General features: G+C 51.6%; 1 protein-coding gene across 2 annotated transcripts; it reads left to right on the top strand.

Moving 5' to 3' along the window:
* Positions 1-911: 911 nt before the first annotated feature.
* On the top strand, positions 912-13,639 carry NMB (neuromedin B). 2 transcript variants are annotated; one of them, XM_071441995.1, is made up of 3 exons: positions 912-1,190; positions 1,649-1,851; positions 13,464-13,639. In XM_071441995.1, exons 1-3 carry the CDS (start codon positions 1,058-1,060, stop codon positions 13,509-13,511), a joined length of 384 nt encoding a protein of 127 aa, XP_071298096.1. In that variant the 5' UTR covers positions 912-1,057; the 3' UTR covers positions 13,512-13,639. The 2 variants fall into 2 exon arrangements, with proteins under 2 accessions (XP_071298096.1, XP_071298095.1); XM_071441994.1 differs by lacking the exon at positions 13,464-13,639 and adding an exon at positions 5,137-5,392 and having other exon boundaries at positions 931-1,190.
* The last annotated feature ends 1,210 nt before the right edge of the window (positions 13,640-14,849 follow it).

Here is a 14,849-nt window from a genome sequence, read left to right as displayed (position 1 = left end):
GCTGGGCACAGCTCCATCCCTTTAGTGGAAAGGAGGAGCTCATGGGGAACATGATTGTCCATGGAAGCTTTGGGTGCAGTGATCAGGAAAGAGTGGGCTGTAAAATCTCAAAGGGAGTGGGAAAGGTGAGAAGGGATACACAGGCTCTGGCTCCTGTGCTCTGCAGCATGTGGGATCCTCTGGGAGGCTGCTCTGGCAAGAGAAGGACCTGGGCAGAGCTGGCAGGTCCTTAAGGACAGGATCCCCAATTCCCCATCCTGAAATCAGGTGTGCAGGCACGTGTGTAGCCACATTTCACAGAGAAAAGCAAGGCACAATTCTTGCCAAGAATATTTCTGGGTTTCGCATTCTCTGAACCTCAGAGAAAGGAAAACCAATTCTTACCTCATTTGCTGTGCCTGTTTGTGTCAGAGTAGAATGCAACATGGAGATTGTTTACCCACAGTGATGGGGTTTTGTTTCCTTGGCCTGTCAGGGCCAAGTGTCTGTGTGGGGACAGTCACGAGATTCTGTGCAGGGTGTGCAGAGTTGAGTGCTTGGCAGACTCAGTTTAGATGTAATGTAACATAGTGTAATATAATATAGTATAATGCAGTAATTAATTAGCCTTCTGATAAGATGGAATCTTATCAGATCTTATCACTCTCTCCTTCTCGTCGGGGACAAAAATATCCACTACACACATGTACTGGGAGATGGCTTGGAGCTAAACTGGGAATGGAGCTCAGTGCTGAGCTCCAGTGCAAAAAGAAGAGAAGGAGAAGGGAGAAGGTGGAAGATGGACATGGATGGATGTGGGGACAGGGACCGGACTCAGCCGTGGGTCCGTCACATCTCCCGCTCGGCCCGGGCGCTGGGGCGGCACACGGCGGGCACGGACGGGGCTGGAGCGGCTCAGCCCGGGCGGCCCCGGTGTAACGGGTGGGGCTGGGCTGTGGCGGTCCCGCTATAACCAGGCGGAGTCAGCCGGAGGCCGGGCCGTGTCCGGGTCCCTCCCCGTGTCGCTGTCCCTCCCCGCCGCTATAACCGCGCGGCGGCGGGCGCGGGGCCCGGGGCGATGGCGCTGCGCTGCCTGCTGCTGCTGCTCTGCGGGGCCGCGCTCGGGCCCGCCGTGCACCTCGACTTCGCCGAGCACCGCAGCCAGGCCGCCAAGATCAAGGTCAACCCCCGCGGCAACCTCTGGGCCACAGGTACCGGCCGGGGACACGGGGACACGCGGGAGGTGCGGGCACGGTGCCATCCCGCCCTGCCCTGGGGCTGCCTTGCGGAGCCGCTCCCACCGGCAGGGAGATGCTGGCAGTGCCGCGATGGGCAGGGGTGAAGCCACCTCCAGCTGCATCCCTGGGCAGCACGTCCGGCATCCCTAACAGGCTGTGACCGGTCCGGCATCCCTGATGTGAGGTTCAGCATCCCTGGGTGGCATCTCTGTCAGCGGGAACAGAGAGGGAAGTTTCCCCAGAGATCTTGTTAGTGGGAACAGAGAGGGAAGTTTCCCAAAAATCCCACGTGGAGTTAGTGAGGACCTGGGCTTTCTGGGTTTCTCGTCACTCAGCTGCTTTGGGCATTAGGTTGCTCGGTGCTCCCTGTGCTGGTGCCAGCTCAGCTGGAGCCCCGTGTCCCCCCAGACACCCCGTGTGTGCTGTTGCAGGTCACTTCATGGGCAAGAAGAGTGTCACGGGCTCCCCACACCTGGAGGCTGCCGAGGAGCCTGCAGTGCCCGTGGTGTTTGGTCCCTCTCTCCGAGCCCTGCTGGAGGACATGATGGAACTGCTGACCCGGGAGCTCCTGAAAATCCTCTTGCAAGAAAGGCTGCTGGATGAGAACCAAGGGAAATACGACCTCACTGGCCAGGTGAGCATTTACTTAGCTAGAGGGAGATGCTCAGAGCAGAGAGCTGGAGGAGCTCTGCTGGAGAGGGGAGCACCTGCACAGCTGCTAGACGTGCACTTCCCTTTTAACCCTCCTTTTAACCCTCCTTTTAACCTTCCTTTTAACCCTCTTTAAAGGGAGAGAGGAGAAGTGTCCTGAGGCTTGTGTCCAGCTGGGCAGGGACAAATAGTCCCAGGTGCCTGGGAAGGGTGTGAGGATGAGCAGGTAACTCTGCAATGGAGCTGTGACAGCAGTGGTGTCCAGGGGTTGTTAATAAGCATCTGGGTCTTCCTCAGCCAGATGCAGAAGAGGATGGTGTCCCCCTTTCTAAGGACAGGGAAATCCTCTCTCCCTGTTATTTCCACAGCAGGAGACCAAGAGGGTGCACAGTATGTGAGAGGAAAAGCATCTGTGAAGTAAAGAGCTTTGGCTCTGTGTCCCTGTGGTTGGAATCCCTGGATGCTGAGGGCACAAAGCCTTGCAGAGAGTACCTGTGCATTGCTCCTGCTGCTGCAGAGTGGGTTTTGGGGAGCAGGGAGAGGGCAGGAGCTCCACTGGTGCCACTGTGCATCAGCAGACCCTCACTGTGGCTTTTACCTTGGAGCTCACTCAGCTCCTGGTGGAAAACCTGCCCCTGGGAGCAATGCACAGGCACAGATCCTCAGGCAGGATGCAGAGATCGAATTGCTCAGTCCAGAGATGGAATTTCTGCATCCATAAATGGAATTAGTCTGTGTGGCTCTGCTTGTCTGTTGCCTCCTGCACACCTCCCTGGTGTCTCACCCTTTCCAGTCACTGCAGGAAGTAACTGGGAGTCTAAAAAGGGTAAAATCCTCTTGGGTCAGTCCCACCTGTGCTGTCCCCCTGAGCCAGATGCCTGAGGAGCACTGCATGCAGGTAAAGCTGTTTCTGCTGGGCAGGGCCAGGCAGGGCTTGCTCCTCTTGGGCACAGGTGGAGCAGAGCTGGTGCAGGACTGGGAGCCTGAGAGCCACTGACTGCTCAAGCCCCTTTTGGGCTCGTTTCCAGCAGATGAGGGTAAACTGATGCATCCCAGAGAGCTGTTCCCAGAGGGCTTTCCACAGTGAGGATACAGCAGGGCATGGCAGAGGGCACCAGCCCACCCCACTCCCTGTGCAGTGGGCTGGGGGCTGCAGTGTTGGCATCTCAGATGCAGCTGGAGGGGAGATGTGGGCTGAGCAGGTTCTGGACCCTTCCCCATCCCACCAAGGAACCTCTGAGCAGGAGGGCACTTGTTGAGAGGACAGGAGAGCTGGCAGGTGTGCTGCCCTGCCTTGTTTCTGAGCGTGGTGTGGATTGCTAGAGCTGCTCATGTTGCAGATGTGCCTGTGCAGAGGCTGCCCAGAGTGCTCCAGCTGGGTGCCAGAGTCCTGCCAGCCCTGGCAGTGCCCATTTTCAGAGCTCAGGGCTGGGTGCTGCCCAGGTGTGGCCCTGGTGCCACAGCCCTGCTCTGCTGGGTGATTTCTCTGTGCCCATGCAGGTGCTGCTGCCTCTCTAGGGCAAGGTGGGCTGGTGTGCCCATCACAGCTGGGCTGCTTGATGTGAATGAAACTGGCTCCTGCCCCTCACTTTGTCTCCCCAAAACCTGGGGCCTCTCCTTGGTCACCTTGCCCTGGTCCCCTTGGTCACCTTGCTGGGTTCTGTTTCTGCTTTTGCTCCTTGGGCACCTCTGAGCACTTCACTTCCCCAACTCCTGCCCTCCTGCTCCTTTCTCCCACCCATCCCCAGGGCATCCTCACATCTGGGCTGCTGTGGGTATTCCAGAGCTGCCTCTGAGTGCTGTCCACATTGTACTATTCTGTGTGACTGACCTAGAAAAACTATTCTTGCTCTTGTGGCAGTCACAGTGCCAGTCCAAATCCCTGCCAGCCTGGCAGCTTTCCCCTCAGCACGGCTGCTGTTGGACACCAGGTGTCAGCAGCCAGCCTGAGCCCCTCTGTGTGTTCCCTCGTTCCTCACAGCCTTTTCACAGCCCTGCCCTGGGAAACTCCCTGTCCATGCCCTGCTCAGGATCCATCTCAGCTTATTGGTTCCATCTCAGCTTTCCAGCCATGTGTGCAGACAGGGTTTGGCTCTCAGCGTGCTGGGGCTTCCCTGACGTATTTTCTGGAAAATACCTTTGCCAGGATTTTTCTCCTGAGAAGCTGAGAGAGCCTCATTGCTCTGTGTGACAGAGATTGGGCTGGCAGAGGAGGATCCTTCCCATCCTTTGGCATCTCCTGGGGTGTGTGGCACTGACTCCCCAGGATGCAGAAACCATGGAATGGAGCAGCTCCAGGGCTGGGGAGAGCCCTTCTGCCCTGCAGGACCTGTGGTCAGAGCCAACCCCACAAACCCCTCTGTGACTCTTCCCTGCTGTGTTTTCTGCCTCTTTCTGCCTTCTCTCATTCTCTGCTGAATGAGGCTTGTGGTTATTAATTGTTGTGGTGTTGTGGGTCCCAGGACGAGGTCAGAGATGAGAATTGACTCCAAGTTCTTAGAAGGCAGGTATATTATATTATATTATATTATATTATATTATATTATATTATATTATATTATATTATATTATATTATTTCATATTATATTATATTATATTATATTATTTCATATTATTTCATATTATTTCATATTATTTCATATTCCATATATAATATAATGTTATATTGTATTATATTTATTATATAATATCATATTTATTCTATTATATTTATTATATTATAATGATATACTAAAACTATACTAAAGAAAGAGAAAGGAGACATCAGAAGGCTAAAACAAGAATAAATAATAAAAACCCATGACTGACCAGAGTCCTGACACAGCTGGACTGGGATTAGTCACAAAGTAAAAACAATTCACATGGAACCAATCCAAGATGCACCTGTTGGTGAGCAACCTCCAGAGCACATTCCAAGCAATCAGATAATTATCGTTTACATTTCATTTCTGAGGCTTCTCAGCTTTTCAGGAGAAAAATCCTGGTGTAGGGATTTTTCAGAGAATGTGTCAGTGGCAGAGGCTCTGCCCTGGAGCTCAACCAGGGGCTGCTGCCTCTGCTGCCTCACTGGGATGAAGTTTCCCTCAACCCTGAGCCGTGGTTCATCTGTTGGAGCACAGATGGGAAGTTTCTGGCTCTGTCCTTCTCATGGGCCATGCCAAGCCCCCCCTGAGGGTGCCATGGGGTGTTTGTGTGCCCTGCCCCAGGGTGGTGATGGTGCTGGTTGTGTGCAGGACCCTTGTCTCACTCTTGTGTCTTGTTTTGTAGGAGACAGGGCTTTTAACAAAGGTGCTGGAGAAGTACTTCTCAAACTGAGGAGGAGCAGCTGGGCAAGGTCAGCTGTGCCTGCTGAACAGAGGAGAGCTTCGTCCTTGTGGGTTCCTATAGCAACAGCACTTTTATTTATTCTTTCTGAAATATTGTTAATAGTGATGGTGTGTGTGGAAGTGGAGCCTCCCTGTGTGTTTTGTGTTTCCTCGATGTCTGATGTGCCTGTGTGAATAAAGCTGGTTCTTTGCACAGACTCTTCTGTGGGGGGAGGAAGGCAGAACCCCAGGGCTTGTGCAAGGGGAATGGGCAGGGGGAGCCCCTTGGGGAAGGGTGAAGGGAAGCTCCCAACAGCTCAGAGGGTTTGGATTCATCCTTGCAGCCTCTGCTCACTGAAGGACACCCTGACATGGTGAAACAGCACACCTGGGTGAGCTGATCACACACACAGATCATAGGAGCATTTGTGACCCTCTTTGCTGGGAATGTTCCCAGCAAAATCTTGTCCTGGCAGTGCTGGGATTGTGGCACCTCAGGGTTAACTGCAGGCTCCTTGGCCATCACACACTCCTCTGCTTGTGAGGCTGCTTTGTGAGGATGGCTCAGTGCTCCCTCACCTCGTGCCTGCAGGTGAACACTCACAGGGGCAGAGGCACAGCCCTGGGCCCTTGGTTGTGCAGGATGGCAGGAGAAGGGAGCTGAGGGTGAAATGGGTGATGGAACAGTCCCATGAGCAGACTCTGGGTCTGTTCCTTGTGAAAGTGCTGCTCACAGCTGCACCCCATGGCTCCCAGCCACTTGTGGGGGTCACAGAATGGGTTGGGTTAAAGGGACACCTTGTGGCCGTGTTCCAGGGGCAATTCCACTACCCCAGGTTGCTCTAATCCCTGTCCAGCCTGGCCTTGGGCATTTCCAGGGATGGAGCAACCACAATGTCTGTGGGCACCCTGTGCCAGGGCCTCCCCACCCTCACAGGGAGGAATTCCTTCCCAATATCCCATCCATCCCTGCCCTCTGGCAGTGGGAGCCATTCCCTGTGTCCTGTCCCTCCATCCCTTGTCCCAGTCCCTCTCTCCTGGAGCCCCTTCAGGCCCTGGCAGGGGCTCTGAGGTCTCTCCTGAGCCTACTCTTGTCCAGGTGAGCAGTTGTGTCAGCCTTTCCTCAGAGCATCTCCATGCCCTGGAGATGTCCCCAGGAAGAGCAAAGCCTGGCAGCAGAGCCCAGAGTGATGCCATAAATGAAGCCATAAACTTTCACACTCTGCTCCCCACAATTCTGGTGATAAATTCAGCCTGACCCTTTGGTCCCACAGGGGGAGAGCCTTTTGCCCAAAAGCAGGAACCTCAGAGCCACCTCACACCAAGCCAAGGGAAGATCCAGCACCTGAAGATGCTGAGAACTGGTAGAGGGGTCAAAGCCATGGTAGGAGACCTTCCCACCGTGCTCCCTGTCCTTTCAAGGATAGTTCAGATCCTGTGGAGCCTCCTCTTCCTCACTGGAGCAGCTGCTTGGCTGCAGCCCCTGGGAAGAGCAGCACCTTGAGCCTCCCTGGTTCCCCACCCTGCTGGTGAGCAGCCCACCTGTGGCACCCCCTGTAGATGTTCCCTTTGGGAGTCCTTCATGGTCTCCTGCCCCCCAGCTTTGCTCAAGAGCTTTTCCACTGTCCTGCAGCCATTCATGCAGGAATCCTTCCTCCAACATCTACTTCTTGTTGTGTTCTGGGATGTGGGTGACCCCCAGCTCACCTTTTCATTAGCTGGAGTAAAGCTTTGACTAAAAACTAATTATTAGCAAGAAAAATAATGACCCTGTGGATTGTGTTTGACACTGGAGGAAGCCAGATGCCCCTCAGCCAGCACTGTGAGGGACTGACAGCCTCATGGGCTTCCTGCCTTGATGTGTCATGGGACCACCCTGTCCAGCTCACTGCAGGGGCAGCAGGGTCCTGAGGCACCCAGGTGAGATCCTCATTCTCCCTCTGATACAGCCAGACCCTATCCAGCTGCCTCTCTGTCTGTCTGTCTGTCCCCAGCCCCCCATCACTCTCCTCTGGGTTGGGATAAAGAAGGATGAGGTCACTTGTTAACTGCTGCCATGGGCAGAACTGGCTCACCTTGGGGAATATGAGTTTATTTATTAATTCATTTAAGTATTTGATTCAGGTTTTGGGAAAAAAACAACCCCCCCAAGCATTTTCACACCTGGGAAAGGCACCTCCCCTCCCCTCTGCCAGGGTCACTTCCAGCCCCCCTCCTGCTCCCTGATGTCCCTGTGGGTGACATCTATTTATCCCTCACAGGCAAACAACTAAAATCACTATTCAACCCCTAAATCACCATTCCCTCTTGAGTTTAGATTACAAACTGAGAGGATCAGGAAAGCTTTTGAGGAAGCTCATCATTTTTTGCAGTGTGCTGGCTCTGCCCTGTCATGCACCTTTCTGACATTTACCTACACAGGCTCTGCACAATGTCCCATCACTCACCAGGACACGTTCTCAGGAAAGCTCCAGGACCAAGGCTTTGTGCCCAAGCTTAGAAAAGCAGTAAATTCTTCACTTTGTTTTTTTTCCCAGCTCTGATTTATTTCTGTCACTCCTCTGGTTTGAGGCTAACTCTCCATGCTGCTGCTGGGGCTCAAGTCCTTGCTCACAGCTGTTTCTGCACACTGCAAGCACAATATAAGTTAATTTATTGTAAATGAATTAAAGTATTTGATTCAGAGATGCAATGAGGCCCCTGGGGGTCACTGGGATGACTTTCCTGGGGTGTTCAGAGCGGCTGCCTGCTGGAATTCCACATTGCACAGGATGCCTTCCAGACCCAAGCTGGCACCAGTGCCAACTCAGGCTGGTTTGACAGTGCCCAGTGCCTCCTGCAATCTGCCACCAGGAACCTGGGATTGTGGGTTTTGTTTGCCAGGGAAAAGGGCTGGCATTGGTTTCTGGGGCCTGTGGGCCGGAGGGGCTGGCTGGCTCCTGAAATTCCACATTGCACAGGATGCCTCCCAGACCCAAGCTGGCACCACCAGAAACTTGGGCTGGTTTGACAGTTCCAAGTGTCTCCTGCAAACTGACAGCAGGAACATGGGCTGGTGAGTTTTGTTTCCCAAGGAAAAGGCCTGAACAATTGTTCAGGGGCCTGAGGCCCAAAATGGCCGCTGCCTGCTGGAATTCCGCCTTTCGCAGGATGCCTCCCAGCCCCAAGCCACCACCACTGGAAACTCAGGCTGGTTTGACAATTCCAAAGTGTCTCCTGTAAACTGACATTAGGAACCTGGGTTGGTGAGGTTTGTTTCCAGGGGAAAAGGCCTGACCTATTGCTCAGGGGCCTGTGGTCCGCAGGGGCCGGCTGGCTCCTGAAATTCCACACTGCACAGGATGCCTCCCAGACCCAAGCTGGCACCAGTGCCAACTCAGGCTGGTTTGACAGTGCCCAGTGGCTCCTGCAATCTGCCATCAGGAACCTGGAATGGTGACTTTGGTTTGCCAGGAGAAAGTGTCACAGACATCTTTTGTGAAAAATCCTTTCCTTAGGATTTTTCCTCCTGAGAAGCTGAGAGGCCTCAGGAACAAAATGTACCCAATGGTTATCTGCTGCTGTGGAATGCAACAGGTGCATCTGGGATTGGTCTCATGGGGTTGTTTCTAATTAATGGCCAATCACAGCCCAGCTGGCTCAGACTCTCTGTCCCAGACACAAACATTTGTTATCATTCTTTCTTTTTCTATTCTTAGCCAGCCTTCTGATGAAATCTTTTCTTCTATTCTTTTAGTATAGTTTTAATGTAATATATATCATAAAATAATAAATCAGCCTTCTGAAACATTGAGTCAGATCCTCATCTCTTCCCTCATCCTCAGACCCCTGAAAACACTGCCACAGGAAAGGGCCAGCATTAGTGTTGGGGGCCTGTGGCTGACCTGTGGCACATTTCTTTGGAAGCCCTGAGAGCTCATGGGCTCTCCGACATTTGCTGTTCCTGGGCTTCCCCCACAACCTGAGGCTGTGGCATGGCCCCAGGGCTGGGAAAAGAACATGAAGGGAGATAAACAGACAGAATCACCTTCTGTGGTGCTGGCTGAGGGTCCCCACAATGAGGGGAGAGAAGAGGAATCTGACTCCATGTTTTAGAAGGTTGATTTATATTTTGAAATATTTTATGATATATATTATATTAAAAGAAAATTATATATTAGAACTATACCAAAGAAAGAGAAAGGAGACATCAGAAAGCTAGAAAGGAATGAATAATAAAATCTTGTGACTGACCAGAGAGTCCGACACAGCCGGACTGGGATTGGTCACAAAGTAAAAACAATTCACAAGGAACCAATCCAAGATGCACCTGTTGGTGAGCAACCTCCAAACCACATTCTAAGCAATTAGAGAATTATTGTTTACATTTCTTTTCTGAGGCTTCTCAGCTTTTCAGGAGAAAAATCCTGGTGAAGGGATTTTTCAGAAAATTCACAGTGACAACCTTCACAAGTGACATTTGTGTCTTTGGCTGTGGGACTGGCTCAGAGCAGAGCTGGCTCAAGTCAGTGAAAATCCAGTGCCACCACTTGGTGTCATTGCTGTCCCAGGCTCAGGGCAGTGCTCAGTGACAGGGGACACCCTCCTGCTGAGCTCTTGCAGTGACACAGCCCCAGGCTGGGTTGTTCCCTCCTCTGAGGTGCTTGGAGACCTCTGTTCCAGAGGAGGCCAACAAGGCAGGCAGGCAGGGAGGGAGGGAAGGAAGCAGAAAGGGAAGCAAGCTGCCATCAGGAAGCAAAGCAGTCAAATTCCATTGCCACCCCCACGCTCCTCCAGGGAAAGCTCTTCATATCCTGGTGTGAACATCAAACCCTGGCCTGACCAAGGCAAATCCAGCCAGGACAGAGGCTGGGACAACCCGAAGAAGTGGATTTCCAGAGCTTGGCACTGTATCCAGATAATTTCCTAGTGCAGAGGAGGAGAGGTTAAATGCAGTGTTCTCAAACCGCAGAGAGATTCCAGGTGGCCAGAAAGGCCAACAGCAGCTGGCTTGTAGCAAAACCAGTGTGGCCACAGCCCAGGGCAGTGCCTGTGCTGGCTCTGCTGAAGCACCTCCAGCCCTGGGTGGAAGCTCTGGGCCCCTCACTCCAAGAAGGACATTGGGGGCTGGAGCACATCCAGGGAAGGGAACAGAGCTGGGGAAGGGGCTGGAGCACCAGGAGCAGCTGAGGGAGCTGGGAAAGGGGCTCAGCCTGGAGAAAAGGAGGCTCAGGAGGGACCTTGTGGCTGTGCACAACTCCTGACAGGAGGGCACAGCTGGGGAGGTCGGGCTCTGCTCCCAGGGGACAGGAAACAGGACAAGAGGAGAATTCCTCAAGCTGTGCCAGGGGAGCCTCAGGTTGGACATCAGGAGGAATTTCTCCATGGAAAGGGTGGTCAGGTATTAAAAGGGGCTGCTCAGGAGAGGGAGTCTGTGATGTTGTGAGGGTCCCCAGGACAAGGTGATAGATGAGAATTTGACTCCTTGTTCTCAGAAGGCTGATTTATTATTTTATGATTATATATTTATTATTATATTAAAGAATGCTATACTAAAACTATACTAAAGGAAGAGAAGGGAGACATCAGAAGGCTTAACAAGAAAGAATAATAAAAACCTCATGACTGATTCCTCAGAGTCTGACACAGCTGATAGTGATTATCATTAAATTAAAACAATTCACATGAAACCAATCAAACATTCACCTGTTGGTAAACAATTAATGTCCAGACCACATTCCAAAGCAGCAATCACAGGAGCAGCAATCTGATAATTCTTGGTTTTGTTCCTCTCCGAGGCTTCTCAACTTCCCAGGAGAAAATCCTGGGCAAAGAGGATTGTTCAGAAAATATCACTGTGACAGGAGTCCCCATCCCTGGAGGCATTCAAGGAATGATTTGAAGTGGCATTCAGTGCTCTGGGCTGGTTGGCAAAGTGGGGATTGGTCACATATTGGACTCAATGGTCTTGGAGGCCTTTTCCAACCTCAGTGATCCTGTGATTCTGTAAAAAGGCATACAGAGGCCTTTTCCTGGTGATCTGACCCACCAGCTCACTTTTCCCTGTCACTCACCAGCCTCTGGAAAAATCAAACTGGTAAAGGTGACACTGAGAGGGTGATGGGACCTTCAAACATTTAACAAAGGCCAGCTACTGCTCAGGCAGCACGAGGGATCTCCCTGTTGGGCTGGCCCTGCCCAACCCAGACCTTCAGGGACAGCAGAATGGGATAAAGTTCCTGCAGTGCACATAAAGAATGAGAACAGCTCCAGAGCAGCAGGGCCAGCACCAGCTGTGGGGTTGGGTGGGAGCCCTTCTCCCACAGGACTCCCAAAATCCCCAGGGTGCTGGAGTGCAGTGACAGAAGGCCCAGCACAATCTAACATCTTCTTTTCCTTTCTGTTCATTTTAACCTCCATGTGGGGCTGAGGAGAAGCCAAGGACTGCACCAGGAATAAGGGATTCATAAATTTTTTGGTTCTTCAGGCTGGTGGAGTGCAAAATGCAGCAAGCAGATACACCTGCCCTAGCACTGGGGAATGCAGCAGGGACAGCTCCCAGCACTCCTGGTCCTGCTGTGCTGCAGGGGAAGGTGCCATAAACTGTAGAAAGCTTTTTAGATAATTAGTTAGCTGAGAAAAGACATTTCGATGTGATACTGATAGATAAAGATAAGAGAAACAAGCTGGAAACTAAGCAACTAGTGTCTAATCACTAACAAAAGTCACAATGACTTTCTCTGAAACGGGAAGACAGAAGAGAAAATCGCTTGCCAGAAAATGCAGATATCTTAAGTAGAGAAGCTAGAAGAATGCAAACATAGAAGCAAAATAATTGTTAGAAGATAGAAGTAAGTGTAGTTGATCTAAGTGTGCTTTAACCAATAATGAGCTCAGCCTTTGCAATATGTATAAGCTTCATTAACACCAATATAAATATGTGTGAGTTTTCAATAAACTTCGAAATTTGCTATTCACGCATATGGTGTGTCGCATTTCTCCCACCATTCACGACAATAAACCCCCTCCTGCCATGTCCCAGCCAACCTTTGTGCAATGCTGAGGAGTTGTGGAGCTGCAGAATTGCCGTGGAATTGATGGATTTATAAAATATGCTTAGCTCAGTACCAACACAGAGGTGTTTTCCTACTGTGGGAAGAGCAGCCAAGCTGGAATTTGGGCAAATCTCCTTCCCAAAGGAGGAGGCAGAGGTGGGTGCAGGATGACCCCTTCCTGCCCCAGGTAGGAAGCACAAAGAGTGAACTCAGGACATTCCTGTGGTTCCTTTCTTGCTCTCACAGCTCCCACAGCCTTGCTGACATCTCCCACCCTCTCACGTGCCAGGGAGCACCTTTACCTTCAGGAGTGGATCTGTGCCTGTTCCAAGGAGGGTTTTCAAGCCAAACCCAGCAAGAAGTGGCCCTGATCAGGGAGGCACCAGCCCCCAGCATGGCCCAGGGAGCAGCTCCAGCCTGGTCACGTTGCTGGTGTGGGAGGCACCAACCTGCTCCAGCACCTGGATCCAAGTGCCATGGAAGGGATGAGGGAGCTCCAGGCAGGGCAGGAAGACTTGTGGGAATCCTTACCTGGGACTTGGGAAAAGGGACACTCTGCTTTTCCTGCCTGGGAACATTTGTGTGGCATGCTTAAAGATCCTGTCCTTTGATGAAGGGTCAGCCTCCCTTTCCCTGGAAGGATGGGAGACACCTCCCCTAAAGGTTTTAGGGAACAGCTCTGCTGGGAGATCTGTGAGGCTGTGGTGGGAGGAACAGGGCCTTCAGCCTCACATGAATTCTGGTGGGTGACTCTGAGGGCCTCTGGTTCAACCCCTCCCTCCCAGCAGGACTGGCACCCACTGCAGGGCACATCCCAGGGTGAGGTTTGGTGGGACAGGACCACTGGAGGGAAGAGCTCTGAACATCCTTGTCTTGGGGTGATTTTGTAATGATGTTTTATTCCCTAATTATGTGCTTCACACCCAGAAATGGCTGCTGTAGATTTCAGATGGACCCAGGGGTAGAGTGGGGAGATTTGGGCTCCTGCATGGTTTTGGTTCTATCTCTCTCCAGGCTGGACCAGGAACACTGGATTGGATTTTTGTGGGATTGGTTTTTATCTAGCTCCAAGCCAGAAGCTTCCCTTCCCTTCCCTTCCCTTCCCTTCCCTTCCCTTCCCTTCCCTTCCCTTCCCTTCCCTTCCCTTCCCTTCCCTTCCCTTCCCTTCCCTTCCCTTCCCTTCCCTTCCCTTCCCTTCCCCCTTTTTTCCCCCCACCCTTGAAATGTTTTTGGCTTTTCTCATTTTTCCTTTCAGCCCTTCTGGGGAGGCAGTGAGGACCTTGGAGGAGCTGAACCAACATGAGAAAGGACATTGAAATCCACCAGCTCTGGCTGCTGTGAGGAGAAGACCCACACCAGGAGTCCAACAGGTTCCCAGCTGCTCTGTGAATTCTTTTCTCCTCCCTCCCCAAAGAAGATCAGCCACCACCTTCACCTCTCAGCCACACACTGAGGTGGGGTTGGGGTGTAAGGTTCAGGTTTTTTTCTGTGCTTTGCAGGTATCTTGCTTCGATAATGAACAGTTTTGCTGGTGGTTTTGTTGTTGTTGTTGGGGTTTTTTTGTTTGTTTGTTTTGGTTTGGTTTGGTTTTTGTTTTGTTTTCCCCTTTAATCCCCTGGTATCCATTTCTCTTATTGGCAGAAGATAAATGAGTTACTGAAGCCCTTTCTCCTTAGGAGAAACACTCATTCCAGGGCATTTCCTCCTGACATTTGCCTCCATAAAGGTTTTGTGACACCCAGAGCTGGTAGAGAACATGCATAGGAGACCTGGCCAACCCCAAATCTGCCTTGGATATCTTCCAGCACAAAGTTCACTCTGCTGATCTGAGCTCTGGAAGCTCAGGAGCTGGTGTGAAGGGATTCCAAGGCTGGCAGGGAGATATAACACAGAGGAGTTTCCATGGAAAAATGTTTGTTGCTTAAAATTGGCCTCTAATGCCAGGGATTACAGAAGAAAGCTCTCTAAGCTGCAGCCAAGGATGAAAGTGATGATTACCACACAGTGCATCACCAACAAGCCCCAGCAAAGCTGGGAAAAGTTCACCTCCCTGATGGTTACATCAAACTGGCAGGAAGGGCTGCTATCTGTGGGGACAAGGTTCCCCAAACTGGGACAGTGAAACTCCACAAATAAATGATGGATCCCACAGCTAATGCCCTTCCTGAGACCCACCCCAGGGCAGAGGAGCTCTGTTGGGTGAGGGAGATGCTCTGGGATGTGTGATGGTGCTCACAGGGGTCCGAGGATGAGGGAAGAGAAGACGATCTGACTCCATGTTTCAGAAAGCTGATTTATTATTTTATGATATATATTATATTAAAACTATACTAAAAGAATAGAAGAAAGGATTTCATCAGAAGGCTGGCTAAGAATAGAATAATAAAGAATGATGACAAGGTCTTGTGTCTGGGACAGAGAGTCTGAGCCAGCTGACTGTGATTGGCCATTAATGAGAAACAACCACATGAGCTCAATCCCAGATGCACCTGTTGCATTCCACAGCAGCAGATAACCATTGGTTACATTTTGTTCCTGAGGCCTCTCAGCTTCTCAGGAGGAAAAATCCTAAGGAAAGGATTTTTCATGAAAGATGTCTGTGACAGAGGGATGAGCCTGGAGGGGCAGTCTGGGAGCAAGC

Source organism: Agelaius tricolor, unplaced genomic scaffold (genome assembly GCF_023055355.1).
Source record: "Agelaius tricolor isolate 1412-34295 unplaced genomic scaffold, bAgeTri1.0.p SCAF_16, whole genome shotgun sequence".
Lineage (NCBI taxonomy): Eukaryota > Metazoa > Chordata > Aves > Passeriformes > Icteridae > Agelaius > Agelaius tricolor.
This window is presented reverse-complemented; position numbering and strand designations above follow the sequence as displayed.

Bases quoted from the DNA above. Each gene is read 5' to 3' on its own strand.
- NMB (XM_071441995.1), top strand. From the start codon at position 1,058: ATGGCGCTGCGCTGCCTGCTGCTGCTGCTCTGCGGGGCCGCGCTCGGG. The intron at 1,191-1,648 runs GTACCGGCCGGG...GTGCTGTTGCAG, and splicing joins CGGCAACCTCTGGGCCACAG to GTCACTTCATGGGCAAGAAG. The intron at 1,852-13,463 runs GTGAGCATTTAC...TTTTCCTTTCAG, and splicing joins AATACGACCTCACTGGCCAG to CCCTTCTGGGGAGGCAGTGA.